Source organism: Alosa pseudoharengus, unplaced genomic scaffold (genome assembly GCF_046254945.1).
Source record: "Alosa pseudoharengus isolate Yale_2024_CS ecotype anadromous, Long Island Sound unplaced genomic scaffold, YU_APseudo_1.1 YU_APseudo_1.1_scf_16, whole genome shotgun sequence".
Classification (NCBI taxonomy): domain Eukaryota; kingdom Metazoa; phylum Chordata; class Actinopteri; order Clupeiformes; family Clupeidae; genus Alosa; species Alosa pseudoharengus.
The window spans coordinates 4,368,946-4,396,445 of NW_027468630.1; the positions used below are offsets into that span (position 1 = coordinate 4,368,946).

Here is a 27,500-nt window from a genome sequence, read left to right on the forward strand (position 1 = left end):
GGCCTGACTTTGCACTAGTATTTTATTTTATTGACTGTCTATGCACAATTTCAACCAAATTTTGCTGCTCTTATTTTTTCATTATATGTGCCCTCTTATTTACTTATTTACTTACTTTTTTGTTTACTTGAATGTTATGTTTGTCTGTGGACTTAAAATTGGTAAAATATGTCTTGTCTCCACCGTGGGATAGTGAGAAACGTAATTTCGATCTCTTTGTATGTCTGGAACATGTGAAGAAATTGACAATAAAGCTGACTTTGACTTTGACTTTGACTTTGATACACACACAGGCAGAAGAGCCGGAGAGAGACAGAAAAGGTGAGCGATAGAAAGAGAAAGAGAAAGAGAGAGAGAAAGAGAAAAATGAAAGAGCTCTTCCTCTTTTAAGGTACACATCCTCTTTTACAGTAACGTACATCACTTTCACCAGCAGCCTTTAATGAGTATTCTTCAAACATCCTGACTTACCTAATACTGTATGCTCACTCCTTCCTCTTTTGCTCTACATTTTCTCTCATTTTTCTGTCTCTTCACCCCCCCCCTTCTCTCTCTCTTTTCCACTGGATCACCATGACCACCAGGCGTACGTGTCTCCCACCACTCTCGTCTGCATACATCCAGTGCGTAGTCCCAGAGGCCAGAACATGTCCCTCCACAATATTGCTTCAATAAACAAACAATCACAAGAGAGGCTGACTTATCAGGCTGGATTGCTTCAGAATGGCGAAGGCTTTCATTTAAGATTTCACAGCACCCCTGAACACAGGGACTAAGAGGGCCAAGGCAAACATGCTTTCACTTTCCCAGGCTCAGTTGCCTTTGCCTGTGTGTGTGTGTGTGTGTGTGTGTATGTGTGTATTTTCCGCGTGTGAAAGAAACACGAAGGAAGAGACAGAGAGAAAGCAGAAGTCCTGGAAACACACGCACATAACATGCCTTAGTATATACATCATCACATACATTCAACATACACATGGCAACACAGTGAAGAATGTCCGAGAACATGTTTTCTGCACTATGTACTCACACATTCATACTTGTACACACACACACACACACACACACACACACACACACACACACACACACACACACACAGTTCAGGCATTCTTCCACATGCCCTTTGCTGCTTCCCGCTTCGCCTTGGCTTTAATTGGTTCACACAGCTCCTCATGTCATCCTCCACACTGGAGTTTAATAAATGGCTGTTGACTGTTACATCTGATTGAGGCACATTCATCTCCGTCCGAGTGTTTACCAGACGCTCTTAACCACACTGTAAATTAAAATATTGCAACTGGAAACCCTGCGTAGCCATTAATGGGGGGGGGGGGGGGGCGGGGGTTGGAGTGACCACATTCTGAATACACACTTAATGGATTGATACGGTTATGGCCATGCCCAGGAGGAGGACGTGAGCTTCACCGCGGGCTTCACCGCAAACTCATAAAGGAGTTACTGGTCAATACATACTGCAGAGAGATGGGGAGGTGGTTGGCTTCATCAACACCCTGGAGAAATACAGAGAGGCATTCGTATGTGTGAGAGAATCTTCTAGAAATAAAGGCTCTGTGCTAGAGTATTAATGGGGTGGACTCTGTAGTTGTAGTTCAGTGAAAACTCCAATACTCGATCTCACGTGGTGTTTGTTATACCAATGCTTTGATCATCAGTAAAACACTATAAACATGACAAGAGGCCAGGGGTGAGAAGAGTTATAATAACAGTTGCAGAAGACAGAGTTGCAGAGGTAGGGAAATCAAGAAATAACAGTATCAATTTATGTTGTTTTTTATTTTGTTCCAATTTCCATATTCTCAGTATATACAGTATATACACATTCTTCAACTTTTTTTACAGAAATGTCCTGCTTTGTGAAAATGTTCATCCACAATGTTTGGCTCCTGCAAAGTGAATAAACACTCAAACTGGCTCCAAAGCAGAAACACTGACTCGTTATCCTGAGGTTGATCTGGGCTTTTTGTGTGGCGTTAAATTGGCTTTCCCAGCAGTAGTCCACATCAGACCCAACATGAGCTTCACATCAAACCTGACCCTGAAAGAGACACTTCGGGCTAGTGCACCAATCATAGCAGGGGTCAAGGCAGCAGAAAAATGCCAACAGCAGAGTGAATCATGAAGTTAATTAGCTATACTTCACACAGTATGGAACAGCAAGCCTGTTGGGGGAGAATGCCAAGTGTGCAAAACTCTTTCACTCTCCATTTTCACTCTCTTTTTCTTATGGGTCTTTCTCGGGGGCCTTCTCCACACACACACACACACACACACACTAACACACACACACACACACACACTAACACACACACACACACACACACTAACACACACACACACACACACACACACACACACACACACACACACACACACACACACACTAACACACACACACACACACACACACACACACACACACACACACACACTAACACACACACACACACACACACACACACACACACACACACACACACACACACACACTAACACACACACTAACACACACACACACACACACACACACACACACACTAACACACACACACACACACACACTAACACACACACACACACACACACACTAACACACACACACACACACACACACACTAACACACACACACACACACACACACACACACACACACACACACTAACACACACACACACACACACACACACTAACACACACACTAACACACACACACACACACACACACACACACACACACACACACACACACACAATATACATCCCTGTAACTGTATTATTCCACTGTAACATATTATTCATGTGCATCCTCTTGCTGCTCCAGATCCTCAAACACCACCCTCATGCCCCCCCACCCCCACCCTCCCTCCACCAGCCCCCATACCTCCGCCATCACATCTGCTAGCAGCCCAGCCAGCCTATTGCCCCTGTGGCCATGTCATGCCACTGCTGGGGCCCCAGAGCGTGCTGGCCCCCTCGTCCCGTCTCATCTCTGGCCGGGACTGGAGCTACGCTACGGGGGGAACTGTTTGGGGGGAAACCGCTCCCTGTCGCAGCACCTGCTTCACACATGCTTGGCGTGCTGCCTTTGATGGCCCGTAACCGAAACCCTTTTCCTGCCCTCTTCCAGACGCTAAAAATAGACCGCTGCCATATGACTCCTGCTCTCCTGAGGATAAAGAACTCATCATGCCGTCTGAATAATTAAAAGCCGCGCACATAGTCACGGTGGAGATGACACAGCAGCCCTTTGTTACAGTGGGAGATGCTATAGTATTCACAGTGAGTCGTTGAGAAAGGTGAAGGAGCGGTGTGGGGTATGCTATCATCTTGAACCCAGACAGGTGTGCTGCGTTGGGCCTGGTCCAGGTGGTTTTGGCCTGCTTCTATCTTTGGCACTGGTGAGGTCAATCCATCCGATCCAACATCAGATGTTCACAAAGTGGCAAATACATGACAAATGACAATATGAGGCACACACACCTGCTGTATATGGGTATACAGTACAGTATGTACAGTATGTACAGTATAGTACATAAATATGGGGCCCGGGCATAGAAAGTGCTATGTCCTATGTCTTCAATATAGTATTTGCTTGACACATACAGTACACTGTTCCTCTCTGTCCTTCACTCCTTCTCTCTTAACCATTGTGTAAACTTGTAAACAATAATCAGATTAGCACAGTGGCCAAACAGACGGCACACAAGCAGACCCTGTTTTTGACCCCTGACCCCTGGGCTGATGCCACGTGTTCTAGTGCCCCTAACAGACCACTTAATGGGCAGAGCCCCCTGCTGCCCACAGCCCAGCCCCTGTCAAAACCACTGACCTTGTTAACCTTGCTCGTCAAAGGCGTGTTTAAAGACCCGTTCTCTGGGCCCTTTCAGAGGCAATATGGACACTCAAGCTTTTACTGTCGGACACTAACGAGACCGCCTCGACCGCTGACTCCAATGAATGATTTATGTGATTTTTTACAAGTGCTTGAAAATGCCAAGCAGAAACAAAATGTAGATGTGAATAACAATGGATTATTGTTGGGAATACACGCAGCACCAAAAATAAAACCATTTGAAATAAATTATTTTTTTACCCCTTTCAAATCCGCAGAGAGCGATAAATTCAAAACAAACTTTGTGACTGAGGCAATCCAGCCTCTAATTGGCTACCACTGACAGAATGGGCCTGGTCTTGTCAGTGGGAGAGAGGCACTCTTAATCTTTTTGCAAACTTCATGGCATAAAAAAAACGCATGCAGCTAATTAAGCACACATGGGAAGAGGAACAGGAATACATTTTAATATTGATTTTCATCAATCTCCCTCCACCCCCACTCCCACACCCACTACACTTCCACCTCCTCTCTCCCGGGACTACTGTGTGTGTGTGTGTGTGTGTGTGTGTGTGTGTGTGTGTGTGTGTGTGTGTGTGTGGTTGAGAGTGTGTGAGTATGATTATGAATATTTTAAAAGCGTATTTAACGTGGCAGTGCTGCAGCCCGAGCCTAGCAGAAGGATTTGTGCCCACTCTCGGGCTAATGACCCCGGGCGCTTCCAGCAAAGCGTCTTCATATTTTAAAGGAAGTCAATAGCGGACTGCCGCCCCGTCAGCAGCATTAAGATTCATGTGGACGCCACGGGACCTGACGAAAAAATTAATAACACGCGTGCCTAACAATCCCTCCCGCGATTTAGCGCGTGCGTGTGCACCACCCAAGCCCCCACTTGTTTGAAATGCAAAGTGGTAATGAATACACAGCGAAGATGGATTCTCAAGACGAACTTGCCCAAACACACACACACACACACGCACAGTCACCTCACACTTGCCCTCCTCCCACTCACACACCAATGCATCCTTCACGTGCATAAACACACACACACTCACACACAAATAAAGAAAAGTATTCAGTGACTCTCTGAAAGGCTGCTCTCACAGGCTGCAAGACACATTTCTACTTTAAAAGTGCCTACTTTTAGTGGTGTACTAATGCCATGTACGTATCCTCTGTTTAGGAAACTCTGTAAGAAAACAAGAGACAAAACTTTAATCGGACAAAATGAGTCTGCGGAGCAACATCTCTCAAAATGACCAACACCAGGCGGAACCAGGCTGGAGAAGATTCATTTGTTCTTGTCTCCCCCTCTCCTTTCTTTCTCACTTCATTTTTCTTTTTCTCTTTCCTCCCTCTCTTAATTCATCCCTCTCTCTCTCTTTCCACTACCCCCCCCACCCCCAGTGCCACAGTCAACGCTCTTCAGCAAAGCTGGGATGCCCTCCCAGAGAGGCTAGACAGCATATGGTGCCGTCTCCCTGTGAACACACCACCAGAACAGCGTGACTGTTTCACAAAGAAGGGGAGAGAGAGAGAGCGGGGGAGGGAGAGGGACATAGAGAGAGAGAGAGAGAGGGAGGGAGGGAGAGAGAGGAGGAAGAGCAGGAGAGAATCATTGACAACTCCACCATGTTGGAGGGAGGACATGCAGTTTTGGAGTAATTTATTTCTCATGACCAATGACCCACAGACAGGCCATCCAGCACACGCCCCCTGCATGTGAACCTCTTTAACTCACAATATACACACACACACACATACACACACACACACACACAAACACGAACACGCACTCGCACCAAACAAAGGCAGAATATTCTAAACGCTATTCAAATCAAATTAGGACCACGCCGTATCATGTCAGAAGGCTGGATTGCCTGGGGTTTCAGAGCTTGACATATGCCAGCTCTTAATGTCCTACAGACTGTATTGTTTATGTGAAAAAGAAGAAACACATAAAACAAGCAGGGCATATCCATCCCCCTTTTGTTACATTTTCCTGCACTGCCCTACATGGAAGGCTGGACGGTACACAAACACAATGCCGCCCACAAGAGCTGAACTGAGAGGGGGAATTACTTGATTGTCTGTCCCGTGCAATTATTTCAATTGCTTTGGAGAGAAAGTTGAAAGGGAAACGGAGAAGATCAATAACTCATTAGAGAGAGACTGCTGGCAAGTTGGGCGAACCCTAAGGAATGTGATGACCAGCAAAGGGCCTGGGCTTGAAGGCTCTGGCAACCTGAGACGTCCACAGACGCTCTCTCTTTCTTTCTCTCTCTCTCTCTCTCTCTCACCCTGACCCCCCCCCCCCCACACACACCCCCACCACTGCCACCACACACCACTAATAGGCTCACTTCTTCAGCCACATGGCTTTCAGGGATCACGCTCAAACAGGCCTGCCAGTTCTGTCTCTTTGGACCCTGTTTGCTTTCAAGTGGCAGCAGTAGCACGTCAGATTCAACTGCGCCGACTGATCCACTGCTGCCAACAGCCAAAGCTGCCACCTCCTGAACCCCCCACCCCTACCCCTACCCCTCCCCTGCCCCCCCTCCCTCTCTCAGCACTTCACCACCATGCTCTGCCATCCTGGCACCCCATCTGGGTATCGCATTCTGACAGGTCCCTTGTGCCGCTGGGACACACAGCCGGGTGGAAGTGACACCATCCGCGTGACAGCCTGCCAGCCAGCAGAGCCCATTTGTACAGATTCCCGTGCCACGGCCTTGGCTAGTGAGCTGCACAGCTACCCCATGACTCTGGCAGCCTTTTTGTTGGCCAACAGTGCACTAGCTTGTAGCGTGTGTGCATACAGCAACATGGGGAATGGCATCCAGGCCGAATAAACTGATCACGGCATTAAATGCACAGACCACTCTCGCGTAAACGCATGCATTTACAAACACAGGCACACACACACACACACACACACACATACATACATGTCATACCACCCACACATGTCAACTGTGTCTAAGAGCTGTCTATGAACAGACACAAGCTCTCTCCCCTTTCACATCACACATGACACCATAAACACTCACGCACCGTGCCACGCAGTAACCCAATTTCACCAGGGCAACCACACAAAGAGCAAGACGTGCACTGAGACCAGGGCAAACGTGTGGATGGGGGAGGGAGTGAGTGACAGAGAGAGAGAGAGAGAGAGAGAGAGAGGGAGGGAGGGAGGGGGGTACACGCGTGGTCACGGTAGCGACCCCCCCCCCCCCAATCCGTCTCTGGCGCGTGATTGCTGAGGGCCACAGTGCCTGTGACATCTGCTGCGCGGAGCGGCAGGGTCCAGTGTCATATCTGCAGTGTGTGGTTTCGCAGTCCCGCCTGGTGATGATCGCTTATCCCCTTGCCACCGCACATATGGTCAGGACACGGAACAGTTGGACGTGGCCGTGGGCTAAACTGGGTCAGACTGCCACAGATGGAGCCCAAAACTCCCAGAGGGTCACTATCAGCTGAATAACAACAACAACAACAAAAACACCACACTGTCACACACACACATATACTGTATACACACACACACACAAAAAGACAGCTGAATCTTGACAGATCAGGAGCATCTCGATCTATTCCATGTTGTCTTAAAGAAAGACAAAAGAGCTAAACAAAACATACAAAAAAATGAATCAAATCAAATCAAAAGAAAGAGGGCTCAGTTCAAACTGGGTCAAAGGGATATGCAATGCAGTGCAACCCCTACCCTCACATGGAATGTCTGGATCCGTTAAGAGAGGTGCTGGCTGACAGGCTTTTGTCAGGCTCTCTCTCTTTTTCTCTCTCTCTCTCTCTTTCTCTCTTACTCTCTCTTTCTGTGACATCACACATCAGCTCCATTTCACTTTGATACATGCCAGCCTCGTCGAACGCCTGGCACAGAATGCCAAACCACACTTCATTAAAAAGTTGTAGCGCAGACCCTGCCGCCGCTGAGTAGGGCTTTCTCTTTTGTTAGCTTGTTTAAAACATCACGACAGAAGTGATCCTTGGAGAAAGGAGTGAGGGAAAACGCCGTATCCCTAGCTGAGGGAGAGTACTTTGTAATCACCTCAGGATACGGAAGTGCTGACGTTTGGAAAATCGGGCAAGCTTTGGGAATAGCCCTGGCAAGGAAGCATGTGGGGCTCTCCTGGTAGACATTTTAATTAACGATGCAGAATAAAGCACACATGTTTTTGCACAGATGGAGAGAATAACTCATTATTGAGGTTCACTTCAAGTCCCTACAAGGTGCCAAGCAGCTATGATCCAGCCAGAGCAAAGAGTGGTGCAATGCCTTTTCTCAAGACATGAAGGCGGTCAACTTTGAATATCTGATAAAACACAATTTCATCATGTTCCCTTGTTGTTCTCCAATTTATCTCTCTCTCAATGACTCAGTTGGTCTTGAGGGACATGGCACAAGACACTCCTACATGATAAACATTCACGTTTGCAATTTACATCGCACATTTGTTAGGTCCACTTTGGTGAAATGAAACCAGTTTTAGGACACCAGCAGTCAACATACCATGAATAAGGGTTAAGGAGACGTCCCAGCAGATCTTGGGGTTTATCCCAACCGCAGAGCTATCCCCCTGTTCCGCATTGGCACGTGTGCTTGTGTATGTATTTGTGTGTGTGTGTGTGTGTGTGTGTGTGGCATGGAGGCTGGTGTGTGTTTATAGCACTGTATCTCTTGGAAAGGAGTCAAGTTTGCAGCTGCAGCCCCGAATAATTCATCGGTCCCCTCTGCGCCCGGGAGGAGCCACAGGTAGTTGATGAAGTGGCAGTGCCAAGCGTCCCAACTGGCGAAGACAAAGCGCAGCTGCTGAGAGTCAGTGTGGCCAGATGCCGCCGCCGAACGTGCCATGTGTTCCAAGCAGGGCAAGAGGGGGAGAGCGGCAACGCGTGCCAAGACATCCTCATCTGGTGCCAACCTGACACATGTTCTGGCAACTCCCCACGATTTCCTGCTCTCAACTCTCAGCTCTCAGAGAGGGAGGGGGGGGGGGGGTAGAAAAGGGGGCGTCTCCTCCCGACTTCCTCCACTCTGCTTGGCATTCCCAGCCTGACGATTGGACGAGTTTTTGGCGCCCGCTGCCGGACACACTGGCGTACCCGCTTCTCTAAAGTGGCGTGATGATGATGCTAGCTGGCTGGCAGCCTGTGTGCCAAGTGCCAAACGTATGTTTACCAGCCCCCACCCCCCCCCCCCCCATTGGGCTTCCTCAGTGTGCCCCCTTTGTTGGTCCTCATTGATAATTGTGGGGTTAGCATTCCGTATTTTCCGCTTGCCCCGCGCCAAATGTAAGGATGATGTTCAAAGCCAGGCTGCAGATGCTAATCTGATTGATGACGCTTTTTTCCCTCCTTTTTCTTGGTTTCAATCCTTTCGCCATTCCTGAAGAATATGCCTCTCGTTTTTAGTTGTGTGTCCAACAAAAAAAATGCAAGCTCGAATCCACAGAGATTCTGTTTTTTGAAGTATTCCCAGATAGAGACTTAAGCTCATCTGGTGAGATCCTCTCCCCGTGTGTTTTCCTTCCTGTGCGTATGGAGGGATTGGTCTTTGACGATACTACTACACCAACTGGAGGGGAGATCCGGAGACAAAGCTCCCAGTTTGCAGGAACATGCCATCCTCGTTTACGTTGTAGGGGTTTAGGGAAGTGAAAACTTTTTGAACGAGTGCCATGTCTGAACAATTCTTATCTGAGGCCCGCGACTGCCAGCTGGTGGCTGAGTGTGCCCGCACTGTGAAACGTGCCAAAGCCAGTTGGCACGCTGGCATCCTGGCACAGCGAATCCGATGGCAAGAGATCTCTCCTGGTGTGTCAGTCCACACACTCTTTTTCTTTCACCCACTTTCATCTCCGTCTTTCCCTCCCTCTCTCTTTCATAAACACAAACACACAGACTTGGCTGGAATTTGACACAAATGGCTGGAGGTGACACATCTACCACAAGGGAAAACATGGCATGACCATGCACTTACGAAGATGACAAGATTGTATCACAATTTTTGTCAGAAACAAATGCTGCAGAAACAAAGCTTTAACATTTTACATAACGTAGCTTTTCAAAATTACACATCAGAAAATGTAAGTGAGGATTTTAGCTTTTGTTGTCAAAAATGGAAAGTATGTCCAGGCTAGAAAGCATGCAATATCCTGAAGGAATGCTGCAGTGTAGCCTATTTCCTTATGTATTCTGTGGCTCTTCTTAGATAGTTTCACACTTTTGCTGATATTTACAGTGATGTACAGTAGGCTGTGTAACAATGCCTGGGAGAGAGAACAAAATATGAAAAACAAATAACTGTTGTTAATGTCAGAAATTTGGCTAGGCATGTTAAGTGTTGCTCAAAACTAACTTCATCTTCACTTGATGACGATTTGAAACTGACCTGCTTATATCCACGAATGTTTTTCAAATACATTAACAATTAGAAAAAATACAATAACTTGAAACACTGCAAAAAATGACTGTATTTGGAGTGAGAAAGGCAATTGTGATGCTTAATGCTTAACCTACCCACACACACACTACACACACACACACACACACACACAGTCACTGCTTCACTCCCCTCCCGCCCACACACACATCTTCACTGTCACCACTCACATACATCATACATACAGTACTCTGCTTGCAATAGTAAGTCCCTTCACCATACTTGCAGTACACTGCCCCCCCCCCCCCCCCCCTACCTACACAGCACATTGTCTCATGAGGAAGCTTCTCCAACACACATATTGCACACTGCCCTCTCCCCACATACACAGCACAAACTAAATGCATGTGACAATAAACTTCCTTGTACCTTGTAATGTTCAGATGAGTTGACGGGCAGAACGTGTAACCATGTGTCTGTTTCTACACGGAAGGAAATGGTGATGTACCGTTCACAACGTGACTTTAGTATAGGTAAGGTGAATGTTTTCTGATCATACAGTTTCGTTTCCGAACAATGAAATCCTGTTGTATACACGTGAAATATGTTGACGGTATTATCCGATACCACAGTTTAAATTATATAGTTGACAGCTATTGCAGACCATTGTAAAACCAACTAGTTCGCAGATATAATAGCTAGCATGTCATGTTGCTAGCTACATGCTAAAGTTGCCTCTAAGCCCAGTCAGCAATGTAGCAATGCTATCATTGTGCCTACTTTTAAGCACCCACGCGTATTTTATATGATTTATTAATGGAATAGCTACCTGCATACCTCTTTGGTTTTTGCAGCACATTGTTCATTTGGTAGGATGTTTCTGTAATGTAAGCCTTGACTCACTACTAACTAGGTACAGTAGGCTAAATGACTCAAAACAGAGTGACACCTTTAATGATTGAGGGCACGATAACATTTACCTATGGCATCTGTCAAGATAATCACCACTGTTAGTTATGACTGATTTATTAAATATTAGGCCGTTGTAAAAGTTAATAAAAGTCCTTACTGTTTGACCCATCACCACCAATTACATTTTAATGCACTGGAATTTATAGCTTGTTTGTGTAGCCTAAGAGTTGTGCATAGACTTCATTATAAAACATAATAGTGCTAATAGGGAAACAACACATAAGAAGGCAACATAACAGAACCTTTGATATTTTCAGGTCCACTATAATGGTGAGCTGACAAGCGTGTGAATGAGCCGATCAGCCTCATCTTTTTACGGTTATTCACTATGTTGCCATTGCCATTGACCTCACTCGTGGGTAATAGACATTGTCTGGCAAGAAGAGGGTGCTCAAGCAGATGGATGCTTTGTGACATAGTGCGATGGAGGGCGTTTGTGACTTCAGGAGTCCGGCAGTCCTCTACCACGCCAGGAGGTAAAGTCACCCCTGTGTTCTCCCGAGCCTTGGGGTTCAGAGACAAGACTGCCATCGTGGACAGCAGTGGTAGTCATACTTACAGAGACCTTTATGCCAGAAGCCGAGGGTTGGCTGGCCGCATCGCTCGGACCCTGGGCTGTGAGTCCGGAGATATTGGTGGCCAGCGAATATCATTTCTATGTGCCAATGACGCCTCTTACAGCGTGGCGCAGTGGGCGTCCTGGATGTGCGGGGGCACGGCGGTGCCCCTGTACCGCAAGCACCCACCCTCAGAGCTGGAGTACATCATCACCAACTCCCAGAGTTCCCTGCTCGTAGCGGGTCATCCGTATGCCGACACCCTGGAGCCTCTGGCTCGCAATCTGGGCCTCCCGTGCCTTCAGCTGCCATCCACCCTCGACCTGCCTGCCCTGGAGACGGCAGACACAGAAGGACTCGTGGGTGACCTGGCGGAAACTGACTGGGATGAGAGGCCCGCCATGATCATCTACACCAGCGGGACGACAGGCAGGCCTAAAGGAGTCCTGCACAGCCACAGCAGCATACAGGCCATGGTAAGAGACCTAGCCAGCATTATTATTCTCCTTCCTCGTTATCACTGATTTACAGATTGCTCTTTGGTAAATGAATTAAGCAGTTTACCCATATATTGGCATGGTTTTTCTCAGCGTATCTTCAGCAGAATTTTCAAAAAGATTGACTCAAAAAGCAGCTGGTCCTGACAAGCTTATTGATTAACTTTATTCATCCCTAAAGGGGAAACTATTTTGCTACCCTGGTCAAGATCAGAGGAAGGGTTCTGAAGAAGTGTAGTGTACAACTCAACCCTATATTTGTCAGCTTTCTCAAATGTCACTTACACATTACATTCAAAAGGCCTGGAAAACCTCACTTATAGTGCCGGTACCAAAAGTGGCAAACCATCTGCTTTAAACTGTTATCGTCCAGTGGCCTTAACATCTGTTGTAATGATTAAGAGTCTTGAGAGGATCATTTTAAAACATGTTCTAAGAGGTGATCTTATCAACCCCTGGGTCATTCCACGCCAACACGCCACCCATGTACATGACACCTCTCAGATTTTGCTGAAAAGCGGTGAATATATGCCTTATGTTACCAAACAAAGGAATCTGAAGTTTCAGGTCAATATCTCAAAAGGTTTGCCTGTGGCGTCCATTTGAATTTCGGGTGCCACGGCCCTAATTGACACATTGCAATTTCACATTTCATCTTTTGCCATTTTTGGAAGCCCATAACATCTGTTCTAATAGTGGTAGAGGGCTGGAAACTGGTCTGGTAGTTCATTGTAGCCTGTACTACACAATTCTGGAGGCAGAATCAACATTTCTTACTGTTTGGGTGAGAGGTGGGCAGGGCTTGAAAACGAAATTATTTTTCAAACGTTCCGTTCCGAACGGTTCAGGTAGGCCTATGTTTAACGTTTTCGTTCTTGCATGCGTTCCGCCACCAACATATCGGTCCTGAACCGGTTCGGAACGCAAAATATCGTTCGTTCTTAAAGTTCCGGCAGTGTTTGGCGGGCCTATCAAGTCTATTTTTGTGGACTTTACCTTAGAATATTTGTACTCATTATTTCCCCTTGATTTAGCCTATACCGTAGCTATGCCCAAAAATAATAAATCACAGGCGGCATGCAAAAAACATTCAGATGGGCTATCCATCCCATAGCCTACAGACTTACTGTAGGCCTAACCTATGCCTATAAATAATTTCTTATCAAAAATATTTCTGGATACGTGCTAAACTCCTTACCTGGTTGTAGCCTAAGTTTTATCCATATGGAGATCTTTAAAGGCTTGCGCTATAATTCCAACCCTGTTTATAAACGAACCTGTCTGTTGCTGACAAGGCCTATCTCAAATTTCCCGTTTAACTCTTCTACATAGAATAGGCTATAATTGCGCAAACATTTCAAATCCCGACTTTAAAACGACAAGGCGTGGACAGGCAAAATAGGCTATTACGCATACTGTAGGCTACAAACAATTTCCAAATCAGTTTCAGTAGCCTCACTACGAGCTGGCCTAAGATCCGAAGTGGCAGACGGATAGGTTACATTACAACAGCAAGACAAAATATACACATTTGGACCAAAGGTCCATTTAAAATATATAGAGAACGAAAAAAAAACGTTATTAACCGGTTTTGTGGATTTCAGAATAACGTTTCTGTTCCGGAACAGTTGAAGACCATTTTGTTTTCGTTTCCGTTTCCGCTCCTCGTAAAATTCCGTTCGTTTTCGGTTTTTGTTTTCGTTCCTTGAACCGGTTCGGAGCCCTGGAAGTGGGTCACCAGTCCTAAAAAATGTTGACGGCATGTGTGATTTTTCACTTTTTGGGTGGCCGTAGCACCACAATTAATGATCATATTTATTCTAAACAGGATTATTTGTTATTAGGGTTGCAAAATTCCGTGAATTTTCAAAGTTGGAAACTTTCCATGGGAATTAACGGGAATATGGGAAATAACAGGAATAAACGAGAATTAATGGGAATAAACTGGGAATTTTTAATATGGCAAGTTAGTCTATAACAGGGAACTTAAATGTAGTGGACAAAACCCCATCTTGCAGTCTAATATTCATTAAAACAACCTGATTTAATGCAATTTCAGTCGAATTTCTACCCTGCACATATGTCAATCACATGCACACAGCATTACATTAATACACAGGATTAGATGTTAAAATCCCTTGTGCCAAAATCCAAGGTAAAAACACATTCAGAAGCCCCTGCTCAAGTTTAACTTTAAAAAAGCACACTACCCACATCCGCCAACAAATGGTCACAAGCACAATGCAAATGGCCTATCCAACAGCAGTAGCCTATATAGTATGCGGCATGTCATTGGGGTTATCAAGTGGGCACCCTCATTCACCGATGTTTCGTTAAGTTAGGCCCACGACACCTCATGAAGGCTTAACAGTGAAACCAGCGTCCTGGAGACACTCCCCTCCATGCTACCACCATATTACCACATTGAAATATCCAATACTCAAAATACTCTTAACCAGCCCAGGCATGGTCTAAGTTGGCTAGGTCGGTCCGTCCCGTTGATGTGGACTGAACCATAAACCATAAAGAACCTTAGCCAAGTACCATCACCCTAGGCACAGCCCATCACAAACACAAAACAAATTAGCCAGTTAGCTTAGCCCATTATCTTAGGCCCCATCCCAAACACAAAACAAATTAGCCAGCAGTTAGTAGTTAGCTTACACCCCATGCTGCCCCATATTACCACAACAAGCATCCAAATACCCTTAACCAACCTAGGCATGGTTTAAGTTGGCTAGGTCGGTCCGTCCCGTTGATGTGGACTGAACCATAAACCATAAAGAACCTTAGCCAAGTACCATCAACCTAGGCACAGTCCATCACAAACACAAAACAAATGAGCCAGTTAGCTTACCTTAGCTTGCGCCCCAGGAAGGGTAACTTCTCCTTACCCACGACCAAAACAAATGAGCCAGTTAGCTTACCTTAGCTTGCGCCCCAGGAAGGGTAACTTCTCCTTACCCACAACCATTCGCTTGCCCGTTCTGCTGCTAAGGACATGTTACTAACCACCTGCCTTAGACTTCGACCACAAATGCCCAATTCAGACAGCAAGCCAATAGCAGATCTGGCCACAAACCCACGTGCACCGATTTCAATAGGCCTTAATCGTGCACTCCAACCTCGCTTAGCTGCCTCCTCTGCTATTTCAGTATATTTAGCTCTCTTCAGCTCATTGGCCACTTCCACTCTGTCTTCCCAAGGAACAGTGAGTTCAATGAAGTAAACTATCTTCTCTGAATCCGACCATAGAATTACGTCAGGACGTAGCTTAGTACTCACTATATGTGGAGGTACCGCCATCTGCTGGCCAAGATCAACCTTCATTTCCCAGCCCGCCCCATTTTTCAACTGGCCGGTTTTGCACCTGGCCTTCGCGGAACAAGGTTTATCCCCCTGACGTACAAAGTTAATTTGCCTTACCCCTTTACTAGCTGCTAATGAATTGACTTCTCTTCTTTTATCCTCTATTGCCGCTGCCACACATTTCAATACCTGGTTATGACGCCATGTATACCGCCCCTGGGTGAGACTTACCTTGCATCCTGATAGGATATGGTGGAGACTGCCCACACACGAGCAAAGTATGCATTTATCATCCTCACCAAACCATTGACTTAAATTCTTGGGAGATGGGAGCACATCATATGTAGCACCTAACATAAATCTGATCTTACTAGCTTCCATGCCCCATAGATCTTTCCATTTAATCTGTCTTTTTTCCACCCCTTCCCAGTTCACCCACTGCCCTTGTTTTGCCTGCGACACTGCCTTAGTACATCTTACAGCCTCCTCCTGTCTATGCATTTCCTCCACTACCATTTTCCTCTTTTCTCCTGCAGAAGCCTTCAGCAATCAGCATAGGCTGCTAGAAACCTATGGTGTGTTCATATGCATGAGGAAAAAATGTTCCAACCAATCAGATTTTGTTGTTGAGTGGTGTTGTGTATCTTGGGCAGTTCAGTGTGGCTAGTTTAGCACGCTAGTAAACCATAGGCAGAGAATGGGATTCCCGCTAGCATGCTAGCTAGCGTTGCATGCTAAACTAAGCGAAATACAAACATACAAATCATATTGCTTATTACGAAACAAAACGTTAATGTTTGTATATGAAACAGTTTGTATGAATTACCCAAAATTCCCAGTTAATTCCCATAAATTCCCATTAATTACCATAATTTCCTTTAATTCCATGAAAGTTTCCAATTTGGAATATTTCCAAAATTCCCCAGCTTAACTTCCCATGGTAAGTTTCCGAAAAGTTTCCGGAAATTTACCGGAAATGTTCCGCCCCTTTGCAACCCTATTTGTTATATGTGGTAACCTTGCCCTTGCCAAAATTAATTTGAAGGGTATGGTACCACTGGTGGGGGTTTCATGGGGGTCCATAAACCCTCTCCGGCAGAGGTGACTCTTTTGGAACCCCATATTTGGACCCCAAAATGACCATGTGGGCACTTGATGATCCTAATGGGATTTATACCAGATAAAGATACATATTTGTTCTTTCTTTTAATGAAATAAAAATGTTGACTATGAAGCTCCATAATATGAATTTTATTCTTCATAATGCACCATTTTGGACATTGTTTCCAGAAGTCTGGAATGTAGATCAGGGAGAATTTAATGATGATTAGGATTATCCATTAGGATCATCAAGTGCCCACATGGTCATTTGGGGGTCCAAATATGGGGTTCCAAGAGTCACCTCTGCCGGAGAGGGTTTTTGGACCCCCATGAAACCCCCACCAGTGGTACCATACCCTTCAAATTAATTTAGGCAAGAGCAAGGTTCCCACATATAACAAATAATCCTGTTTAGAATAAATATGATCATTAATTGTGGTGCTACGACCACCCAAAAAGTGAAAAATCACACATGCCGTCAACATTTTGTGTAGTACAGGCTACAATGAACTACCACACCAGTTTCCAGCCTTCTACCACTATTAGAGCATTATGGGCTTCCAAAAATGGCAAAGGATGAAATGTGAAATTCCAATGTGTCAATTAGGGCAGTGGCACCCGAAATTCAAATGGACGACATGGGCAAACCGCTTGAGATATTGACCTGAAACTTCAGATTCCCTCGTTTGGTAACATAAGGCATATTTTCACCACTTTTCAGTAAAAAATCTGAGAGGTACCATGTACATGATACCTGATATTGGCTGTTTTCACATGGAATGACCCCCCTTGCAATTTGGATACAGGACTGAAATGAGCACTGGTCTCACATGATGATGGAGAGGCTATTGCAGCTGGGAGTTACTGGTGACGTCACCAGATGGGTTGATTGGTACAGTGTGTCAGGCTAAATGGAGCAGTGTCTTCTCCGATTAACACAAACACCGGGGCTCCACAGGGGAGCACAATTTCTCCAGTCTTATTTACCCTTTATACAAATGAATGAATGTACAGTAGGAGCAACACACCGAAGCATGTTACAATCAAATTGGCTGAGGACCCAATGATAGTGGGTTTGATTACAGGACAATGATGAAACCAGCTACCGTGCTTGGGAGATCAGTTTGTAGATTGGTGCAGGTCCAGTTGTCTTCTTTTAAACACAAAGAAAACTGAATAAATCATATTTGACTTTAGAAGTGGTAGCTAAACCCACCAGCACGACTATTGATGGGGAAGGGATGGAAGTGGTAGGAAAATATTACTTAAACAATAATAGATACTAAACTATCATGGAATCCTAATACTTATGCCATCTATAAAAAGGGTCTGGTGGGTGGGACTAGGCTATATTTCATGCAGAAGCTGAGACAGTTCAGAGTAGATAGTGATAATATGGTTATTTCTATACCGGTACATTCTTTGTCTGTCTATCTATATATGAAAAAATCTAAAAAGACCATAGGGAGTAGTTTTGCTTTTTGCAGTGAAGGGCCTTGCTTTGTACTAACTTGGCTACAGTATGTCTCTAGAAGTGATTTCTCATAAATGTTGTGAGTTGCTTACTATTTGTACATGTAGGCAAATATAGGCGTCACATGGAAGAGTGATAGTGGTCAGCAGGAGCGCTCACATGCGTTCGCTGGCAAGTGGTCTGCCTCTGCTCCTAGCCTAGCGTGAGCTCTCTGCTCGACCGGGCCGAATCTGATAGTGTGCACACAGGGACAGTTTGCCTTTGTTCCACTTGAGCTCTTCAAATAATCAAATCAAATTAGGCTATGTGAATATGAGTGATGCTTCAAGCAGTGGAGGATTATTTCTTCTTTCAAAACTTTCTTTTTTTTTTTAAATGATTTCTTTCCTTTCTTTGTCTTTATGTCTTTCTGTTTTCTACTGCCTTTTCTTTCTTTTTTTCTTTCTTTCTTCCTACCACTGTCTATCTATTTTTATTTGTTTTCATCTAATTGTTTATCTGTCTTTCTTTCTGACTTTCTTGTCTGTCCATTTCTTTCTTTCTTGTCTATCCATTTCTTTTCACTTTCTTTCTTTCTTTCTTTCTTTCTTTCTTTCTTTCGTCACTCTGCAACCCCAAAAGGTTGACCTGCATGCCCAGCAGAGTGGAAAATGAGATCACCCTCAATTAAGGGGGAGCTTCATTTGAAAATGACATGCCCAGGGAGCTCAGTGATGGCAGAAGGCTTGACTTCTGGCACCCGCCACTCTCATTACATCCAGCTGCTTGAGAAACTCGCGGCACGCTGGAAGGCGTTAAGACGGCTAACCGGCGATACAGTCGACTCTTGCCACTTATTCACTCACACACACACACACACTCGCTGCTGCCTGCTCTCCGCACAGAAAACAGGCAATCTTATGCAAAGCAGGGTGGACCTTTTCACCCATTTATAGATAATTTCCACATAAATAGCTTTACTTTGAGCTCAGATGAATGTGTCACTTTGATATGAAGCCTACATGAGGAAAAAAAGGTTACAGAGAAAAGGTGCAGTAATGGCTGTTAAGAATACATTATTATTACATTATTATTACATTATTATTACATTATTATTACATTATTATTTTGTATTAAAAGATATTTGGATTACTGGGTGTTCGACTGACAAAATTATGTATGAAACAAGTTCGCCTCCTTGCAGTGCAATTGTCACAATGTCTGACCTATTTATATTAATGAGTGTGAGGGGACAGATTGGGAATGGTTGATAATGTGTAGCATATTGTTCCACGGCAGGCCTGTCTCTATTCGTCAGAGGTTTGTCACAGACGTGGAGGAGAAGAGGGTGAGGGGATGGCTTCCAGCACAGGCGGGCTGGCAGGCAGGCAGGCAGGCAGTCGGGCTGGCCAGCAACACGGGCAATTGGGTGTAAATCATTTTGAACAAAGGGTCCTGCTGACCTCAATGGGAGCGGAGTGTGCGAAGGAGCAATTCCGCTAAATGTCTGACAGGCAGTCATCAGCCCAGCAGCGTGTGATGGAAACGGCCATGTCCACGAGCTCGCACGCCACACCACGCCACGACATGTTTGTTTCCCTCAGCCACACTCTCCAGTCACCACAAAGGCCCTGTGCTTTTATTTTTTTTAAAGACCCCCGATTCAGTTGTATTGTGTTGATTCTAGTCAACACATATGACTAGCTGATGGCATATTCCATATACCTTTGACTAGCTGATAACACATATGACTAGCTGATGGCATATTCCATATACCTTTGACTAGCTGATAACACATATGACTAGCTGATAGCATATCCCATATACCTAAATGTGCTCTGTGTCTGATTGCTCTGTAGTGTGATGGACTCTCTTTCTGAAACGTGTGTGTGCGTAGCCAAAACAGCTGTTTACTCTTCTCTCCAATGAGTCACCATGTCTGCCATGTCTGCAGGTCCAGTGTCTGGTGTCGGAATGGGCATGGTCCAAAGACGATGTCATCCTCCACACCCTGCCTCTTCATCATGTCCACGGCATCGTCAACAAGCTGCTGTGTCCACTCTCCGTGGGGGCCACCTGCCTCATGCTGCCCGAGTTCCACCCTCAGAAGGTATGGCTTGGCCTCACAGCGCCCCCTGCATTTCAGTGGGGTGCACAACACGCCATTTTTTTGTCTTGCTTGAATTCGCTCAGTATTCTAATGAACAAGAGGGCCACATTGGGTTTTGAAAATTGGCCGGCGGGCCACACAACCCCCCCCCCCACCCCCACCCCCGACACACGCATAAAAAAATACATTTTTTAAATATTATTTATGCTGTTTAACAAATGTATAAATTGTGCACTGTCACTTTAAGACGCTTTAATTCACGTTTATTTCTCAATGATCTTCTGCCTGCTCCGCTATGGCTAGTGCTGTACCTACGGCTGGGCCCTCTCACAGTTTTTAAATGGTCAGTAGTGGGAACTACTGTTGCCTTCATGATTTCCTTTTAAAAGTTTCTTATAAAAAGGAGATATCAATTATCAACAATCACAAGCCAGCTGGAACCTGTGGCTCTCTCTCCCTCTCGTGAGTGCAGATGCGTTCCCAATTAAATGGATTGCATAATGTTCACGTTAGATCTGCTGCAAAGGAGATAACTAAGAGTTAACTTAGTTTAACATGATGTTTTGACATTGACATTGTAAACGTTATCTAAGGAGAGTGAAAAGCAGTTTTCAGTAAAGCTAACCAACGTCGTCTCTATCGCAGGAACAAAAATAGCGAGCAGCCTGATAACTAAATGAAATGCTCGGCGGGCCGGATGAAAGTGCTTGGCGGGCCGGATCCGGCCCGCGGGCCGCAGTTTGCCCACCCCTGCTCTAGATCGTCACCACCCAGTTCAGTTTCCATTGGTGCTATACCTGTGTTGGTGCTATACCTGTGTTTATCGTTTTTCCATTACTGCTTTTAAAGGCCACAAATAGCGGCATTTCAGTCAGTATTTGAGATGGTTTTGGCCACTGCACTGGCCAGTAGTCATTAAGTCTGGCGCTGGTAAATGGTGAGTGCCATGCTGGCCATGCCGTGCTGGCCATGCCGTGCTTGGCAGTGTGTAATGGACTTCTACCTCTTCACGCCAGGCTCCACTGACCCATGTTCCTCTCCTCCCTCCCTCCCCTCCTCTCCTCCCTCCCTCCCTCCCTCCCTCCCTCCTTCCCTCCACCTCCCCTCCACCCCTGGGACTTCTTTCTTCAGAGCAGCTCAATGAAGTTGTGCACGGAGGTGCTGGAGGAGGAGGAGGCGGTGTGTGTGATGGGGTGTGGTGAGGTGAGGCGGGGTGGGGAGTGGAGGGGAGGAGAGGAGAGGAGAGGGTGTGTGTTTGTGTGTGTGCGTGCGTGCGTGCGTGTGTGTGTGTGTGTGTTCAACCTTATCGGTTACTTGTCAGAGAGCTGCACTAATTGTAGCCGCGCTGCTGTACTGCCAGGGCTGCAAGCGTCAATACGAACGCCAGGAGCTGACAGGCTGGGTGTGTGTGTGTGTGTGTGTGTGTGTGTGTGTGTGAGAGAGATACACACACAGAGCCTCCTTCCCCTGGAGGACTGTCACAGTAAGCGCTAGAGTCTGTGTGATGGATTGCCCTGCGTGGCTTTGTATCTGACCACGCCAACTCTGGCTAAGGGCTTTAGAACCAGATCAATCGATGGGCTGACATTGAAGAATGATACTCCCACTGTATTGTGGAGTGTGTGTGTGTGTGTGAGGGGGGGTGGCAGAAGAGAGAGGAGGGGTGATGGTATTTTTTGAGTGTGTGTGTGTGTGTGTCTGTGTGTGAATGTGTGTTTAGGGGGAGTTAGCGGGGTTTTTAAGGGACTAGGGGAATGTAATGGGAGTCAAGGTGTTGATTGACAGGTAAGGGCTGAAGAGGCCACGGTAATAGAAGGCATTCCAGCACAACAGAAAGGAGCTCTCTCTCTTTTGTTCTTTTCCCTCTTTCTTTCTCTCTCTCTCTCTTTCTTCAGTGACCTTGAATTCTCTCTCTCCTGAAAAAAGCAACTTTGTTTCGAGTAGATCAAAAGGAATTTGGGGATTGCTTTTGTGCTATGTGGGTCTTTTAGTTTTTTTTCCCCTTCTTTCTCTCTTTTAATATTTCCAAGGACTAACGTTACCGTGAAAAGAATTTTTAACAAAGCCAAAGAAAATCAATAATTGAGGCAGCACCAATAGACGTCAAAACCCAGCGCAGAGAGCTCAATGTGGCCGGGAGAATAAAAAAGATATGTATTAAAATATTGATGCTGCCCCTGCGAGCTCCTCCAATGCCAGAGGCATTATATCATTTTGTTTTGTTTTTTTCCACCCATCTGTATTTGTGCACACGCTCCCTGGCTGCACTGATGAGGCATCTCTTGCGTTTGTGCGGAGTGGAAGCCTTTTTCCCATTAATCAGTTCATCTCTGCAGCATCTATGAGATCTCTCGTCAATGTGCAGCCTCTGAAGTACATGAAGGTCTCACTGCTGTCGCGTGATTGAGAGAGAGGGAAGCTTTAAAGGCGATCCCAGGGAGATAATGGCGAAGCGCAGTGAGTGTCAGATTCACAGACTCGCAGGAGCGGTTGAAAGGGGTTATCCTAAGCTCCCAGACATCACTCTTTTCTTTAAAGCCAAGCTGTTTTCCCAGTTCATCCAGCACCATGTGTATCTAGTCATCAAGTGACTTGGCACATTTCACACTGTAATAAGTCAGCCATGTCATCTACTTATCCATGTTTCTCCCTGCCTACAGACCTTGGTGGTAAATCCACAAGTCCACTGAAGTCTTTCAGCCAGAGCTATGGCACTGTGTATCACTATGATCGTATGAAAATAAGTCTTATTCCAGCCGTGTGGGTGTGTAAGTAAGTACCGTAAGTATGTTGGCCACATTCCTCTCCAGAAGCCTAGCGCTTGACTGCTGTTGAGCAGACCTCCCAGCCGCAGGGGCAAGAGCAGGGGCAGGGAGCAGCAGGCCAGGGGCAGGAGATGGAGGGGGGGTGGGGGCAGATGGGGGCCTCTGCACCTGAGCCCCCTCCACCCTGCCCTCCTCCGCAGCCTGCAGGTAGACGGCTGCTCTCTGACAGACATAAATTGCCTTTCCCTTTCCCATTGAGTGGGGCCCTTGCCCGCACCACTCCATTGCGTTTTGATAGACATGGGCCTGAAAGCAAAGCGCGGTAGCATTAAATAACATACTTGTCGGAGCGGCCCCCTCTTTTTTTCGTTTCTATCCTTCAATCTGTCTCTCTGTCTCCTTTTCCCAGCTATTTGCACTGTGTTGTGTTTCATTCTGTTTTCTTTGGCTTTTGGCACATTAAAATGCTCTGTTCAGGGCCGTTAGTCAGTATTCAGTGTAAGCCGGAATGTAACAGGCTCTCCTTTTTTAGATGCCGAAAACAATTGTGTGTGTGTGTTCTATTACATCTTGAACATAGTTTGCAGATAAACGGCACTACCCATCTCCCTTACACACTCTAATGCTCTCATTTCATATGGCCTTCTTCTTATCAAGGTCATGAGAATTAAATAGCATTACAGAAAGGCTAGCAGTGCTCTCTCTCTCGCTCTCTTTCTCTCTGTTGAGGAGTGTGGTTGGGTGGAAATGGGGTGGGTCTTTGTGTGTGTGTGTGTGTGTGGTGGGGGGGGTTTGTGCGGGTCTGTGTGTGTGTGTGTGTGTGTGTGTGCGTGTGTGTGTGCTCTGAGAGGCAGGGCTGATGAAAAGAGATTGCCAGTATTAAGAGAAAGAGGAGGAGGAGGGACTGACACAGCTCACGTACCTAAGGAAGGTGCAAAAAGGATGAGCAATGGGTTGTAGATAACAAGGTGTGTGTGTTGTGTGTGTGTGTGTGTGTGTGTGTGTGCAGTGTGTGTGTCTGTGTGTGTGTGTGTGTGTGTGTGTGAAGAATGGCTTAGACATAGGAAGACTGATAAGAGTGGGGAAGGCAGTGAAGCAGCAAATAATGAAATGGAGAGAGAGAGAAAGAGGGAGAGAGAGAGGGAGACAGAACAAGTATGTGTGTGTGTGAGAGAGAATGTGTTTGTTTGTGTGTGTGTGTGTGTGTGTGTGTATGTCTGTGTTTATGTGTGTGTGTGTTTGTGTGTAGGAGAGAGAGAAAGAGAGAGAGAGAGAGGTTAAGAAAGGGAAAGTAAGAAAAGATAGAGAATGGGGGGGGGGATGAGGGCTGGAGCAGACGTGTGTCTCCCAGGGGGCAACAGAGCCAAGAAGAGAATCTGTCGTTCACCTTCAATTAATTCATGCTCCTCTCCCACTGTGTGCAGCAGGAGCAGCCAAGCATGCAGGAAGAGGAGCTGTGTGTGTGTGTCTGTGTGTGTGTCTGTGTGTGTGTGTGTCTGTGTGTGTGTGTGACAGAGAGATGTTGTGTGTGTGTGTGTGTGTCTGTGTGTGTGTGTGTGACAGAGAGACGGGGTGTGTGTGTGTGTGTGTGTGTGTGAGTGTGTGTGTGAGACAGAGAGACAGTGTGTATGTGTGTGTGTGTGTGTGTGTGTGTGAGAGAGAGAGACCGAGAGAAAGAGAGAGTGCGTGTCTGACTGTCTGTACGAATGTGTATGTCAGTATCCATGAGAACATGAGACATGCTTGTGTTTATTATTGTTTATTCTGAAACACGGCAAACAGTTTTACTTAGTGATGTATGCTTAGCAACAGTGTTATTGTGGATTTTAGTGTAACTGTTATGTCTGTACTATTTTCATGAGATCATTAATGCACACATGTTATAGGCCAATACAGTTAATTCTATATCACAAGAAAAAGTAAGAGCCTAAGGATATTAACAGTAAATCTGGTGATGTTTTATGGCGTTCTTATCATTGTTGCAATTACTTTTTGGGTTAAAAACTAAATAAAAAATAAAGACTATTCTACTTGTGCAGCAGTTTAGTTTGTACACAACAAACATCTAAGCACTCCCAGATTATAAATCTCATATTTGATGATTAAACCAGTTTTTTCTCGGGCCTCATCTTTGAGGTTTTTGAAGACTTTGAATCAATATCATAACCATCTAGTGATTTTAGCCTCCCCCAATAACCAGTAAACTTTGTAAAGCTCGTTCCTCTAGTGTAACCTCTGAGCACATGTGGATCTTCTTCCAAAACCTCCTAGGTGTGGGAGGGCCTGCTGAGCTCCAAGGCCCCCATGGTGAACGTGTTCATGGCTGTGCCCACCGTCTACTCCAAACTCATCCAGCACTTTGAGCAGCACTTCAGCCAGCCGCGTGTCAGGGACTTTGTCAAGGCTGTGTGCAAGGAGCGGATCAGGTACACACTGGGCCCCACCCGCATGTCCGCCGCTCAACAGCACAGAGATATGGACAAACACAAACATATGGACACACACACACACACACACAGGTGTGCACAGACATGCACAGATGCACACACACGCATACACATACGCACACACACGCACATACACGCACACACAGACATATGCACACATACACACACAGACACACGCATACACACACACACGCATACACACACACAAAGACACACACACACACACACACACACACATACAGTATACGTGCGCACACACACAACCACACATATACACACACACACACACACACAGAGTATACGTGCGCACACACACACACACACACACACACACAGTATACGTGCGCACACACACAACCACACATACACACACACACACACACACACACACATATACACACACACACACACACACACATATACACACACACACACACACACAGACACACACACACAGGAGTCCCTCTGCAAGCTTTTGATGTACAGTGTGGATCTGAAGTCCTGGTGCATTCTGATGCCATAGATTAGATGGTATCGTTGAGTTAACTCCCAGTCAAATACTATCAGCAAGCACCAGCGATGTGTCCTAGAGATGTCCCAGATAGGTGTCGCATTGATCCAAAAGTATATTGTATGGTATGTTGGTCAACTTTTGGTATCTTGAAGAATGGTTTTGGCTTTGGTTAAGAGCTGATCAGTTGAATGACACCATGTAATTGTCCTTCTTACACCTTCAAAGTATACGATTAGTAGTTGTCCATTGTATGAGCCATTTTTTGAACTGATGAATGTCAAGTGAAATGATCAGTTGTAATAATCTATAGGGATCTGTGATATTTGTATAAGTAACATGAATGCTGCATGTCTGTTATTTGGCTAGTTATGTTGTATATTCAGTTTGTAAGTCTGATTCTGATGTCTGATGTGTATGTTGTTTGTCTGTAGGATGGTGTGTGTGTGTGTGTGTGTGCTGTGTCTTTAAGCTGATGTCTGATGTGTGTGTTGTTTTGTCTGTAGGCTGATGGTGTGTGTGTGTGTGTGTGTGTGTGTGTGTGTGTCTGCGCGCTTTGTCTGTAAGCTGATGTCTGTGTGTTGTTTTGTCTGTAGACTGATGGTGTGTGTGTGTGTTTGTGTGTGTGCGTGCGTGCGTGCGTATGCGTGTGTATGCGTGTGTCTGCGCGCTTTGTCTGTAAGCTGATGTGTGTGTGTGTGTGTTGTTTTGTCTGTAGACTGATGGTGTGTGTGTGTGTGTGTGTGTGTGTGTGTGTGTGTGTGTGTGTGTCTGCGCGCTTTGTCTGTAAGCTGATGTCTGTGTGTGTTTTGTCTGTAGACTGATGGCGTGTGTGTGTGTGTGTGTGCGTGCGTGCGTGCGTGTGTATGCGTGTATATGTGTGTGTCTGCGCGCTTTGTCTGTAAGCTGATGTGTATGTGTGTTGTTTTGTCTGTAGACTGATGTGTGTGTGTGTGTGTGTGTGTGTGTTGTTTTGTCTGTAGACTGATGGTGTGTGTGTGTGTGTTGTTTTGTCTGTAGACTGATTGTGTGTGTGTGTGTGTGTGTGTGTTGTTTTGTCTGTAGACTGATGGTGTGTGTGTGTGTGTTGTTTTGTCTGTAGACTGATTGTGTGTGTGTGTGTGTGTGTGTGTCTGCGCGCTTTGTCTGTAAGCTGATGTGTTTGTGTGTGTGTTGTTTTGTCTGTAGACTGATGGTCTCTGGCTCTGCAGCTCTTCCTCAGCCGATTCTGGAGCGCTGGAAGGAGATCACAGGCCACGTGTTGCTGGAGCGCTATGGCATGACTGAGATTGGCATGGCCCTCTCCAACCCTCTCAGGGGGCATCGCACGCCAGGTATGGCATGACTGAGATGGGCATGGCCCTCTCCAACCCTCTCAGGGGGCATCGCACGCCAGGTACTGTCTGTCAGAGGTCCTCTCTGTGCCACTGTCAGAAGATACCATAATACTATCATACACTAATACTAGAATGTCTGAACTTGAGCAAATGGATTGAGAGTGTTTTGAAGGGGCTCACACATCCT

At 45.9% G+C, this 27,500-nt stretch overlaps 1 protein-coding gene across 1 annotated transcript in view; it reads left to right on the forward strand.

Moving 5' to 3' along the window:
- The first annotated feature begins 10,709 nt into the window (after positions 1-10,709).
- The window catches only part of acsf3 (acyl-CoA synthetase family member 3), a 50,907-nt gene continuing 34,116 nt past the window's right edge, over positions 10,710-27,500 (forward strand). Inside the window, exons 1-5 of the mRNA XM_076286786.1 lie at positions 10,710-10,787; positions 11,484-12,259; positions 20,098-20,253; positions 25,290-25,444; positions 27,165-27,310. Of these exons, the coding sequence (XP_076142901.1) occupies positions 11,555-12,259; positions 20,098-20,253; positions 25,290-25,444; positions 27,165-27,310 (1,162 nt within the window). The 5' untranslated portion in view covers positions 10,710-10,787; positions 11,484-11,554. The remainder of the gene's footprint in view (positions 10,788-11,483; positions 12,260-20,097; positions 20,254-25,289; positions 25,445-27,164; positions 27,311-27,500) is intronic.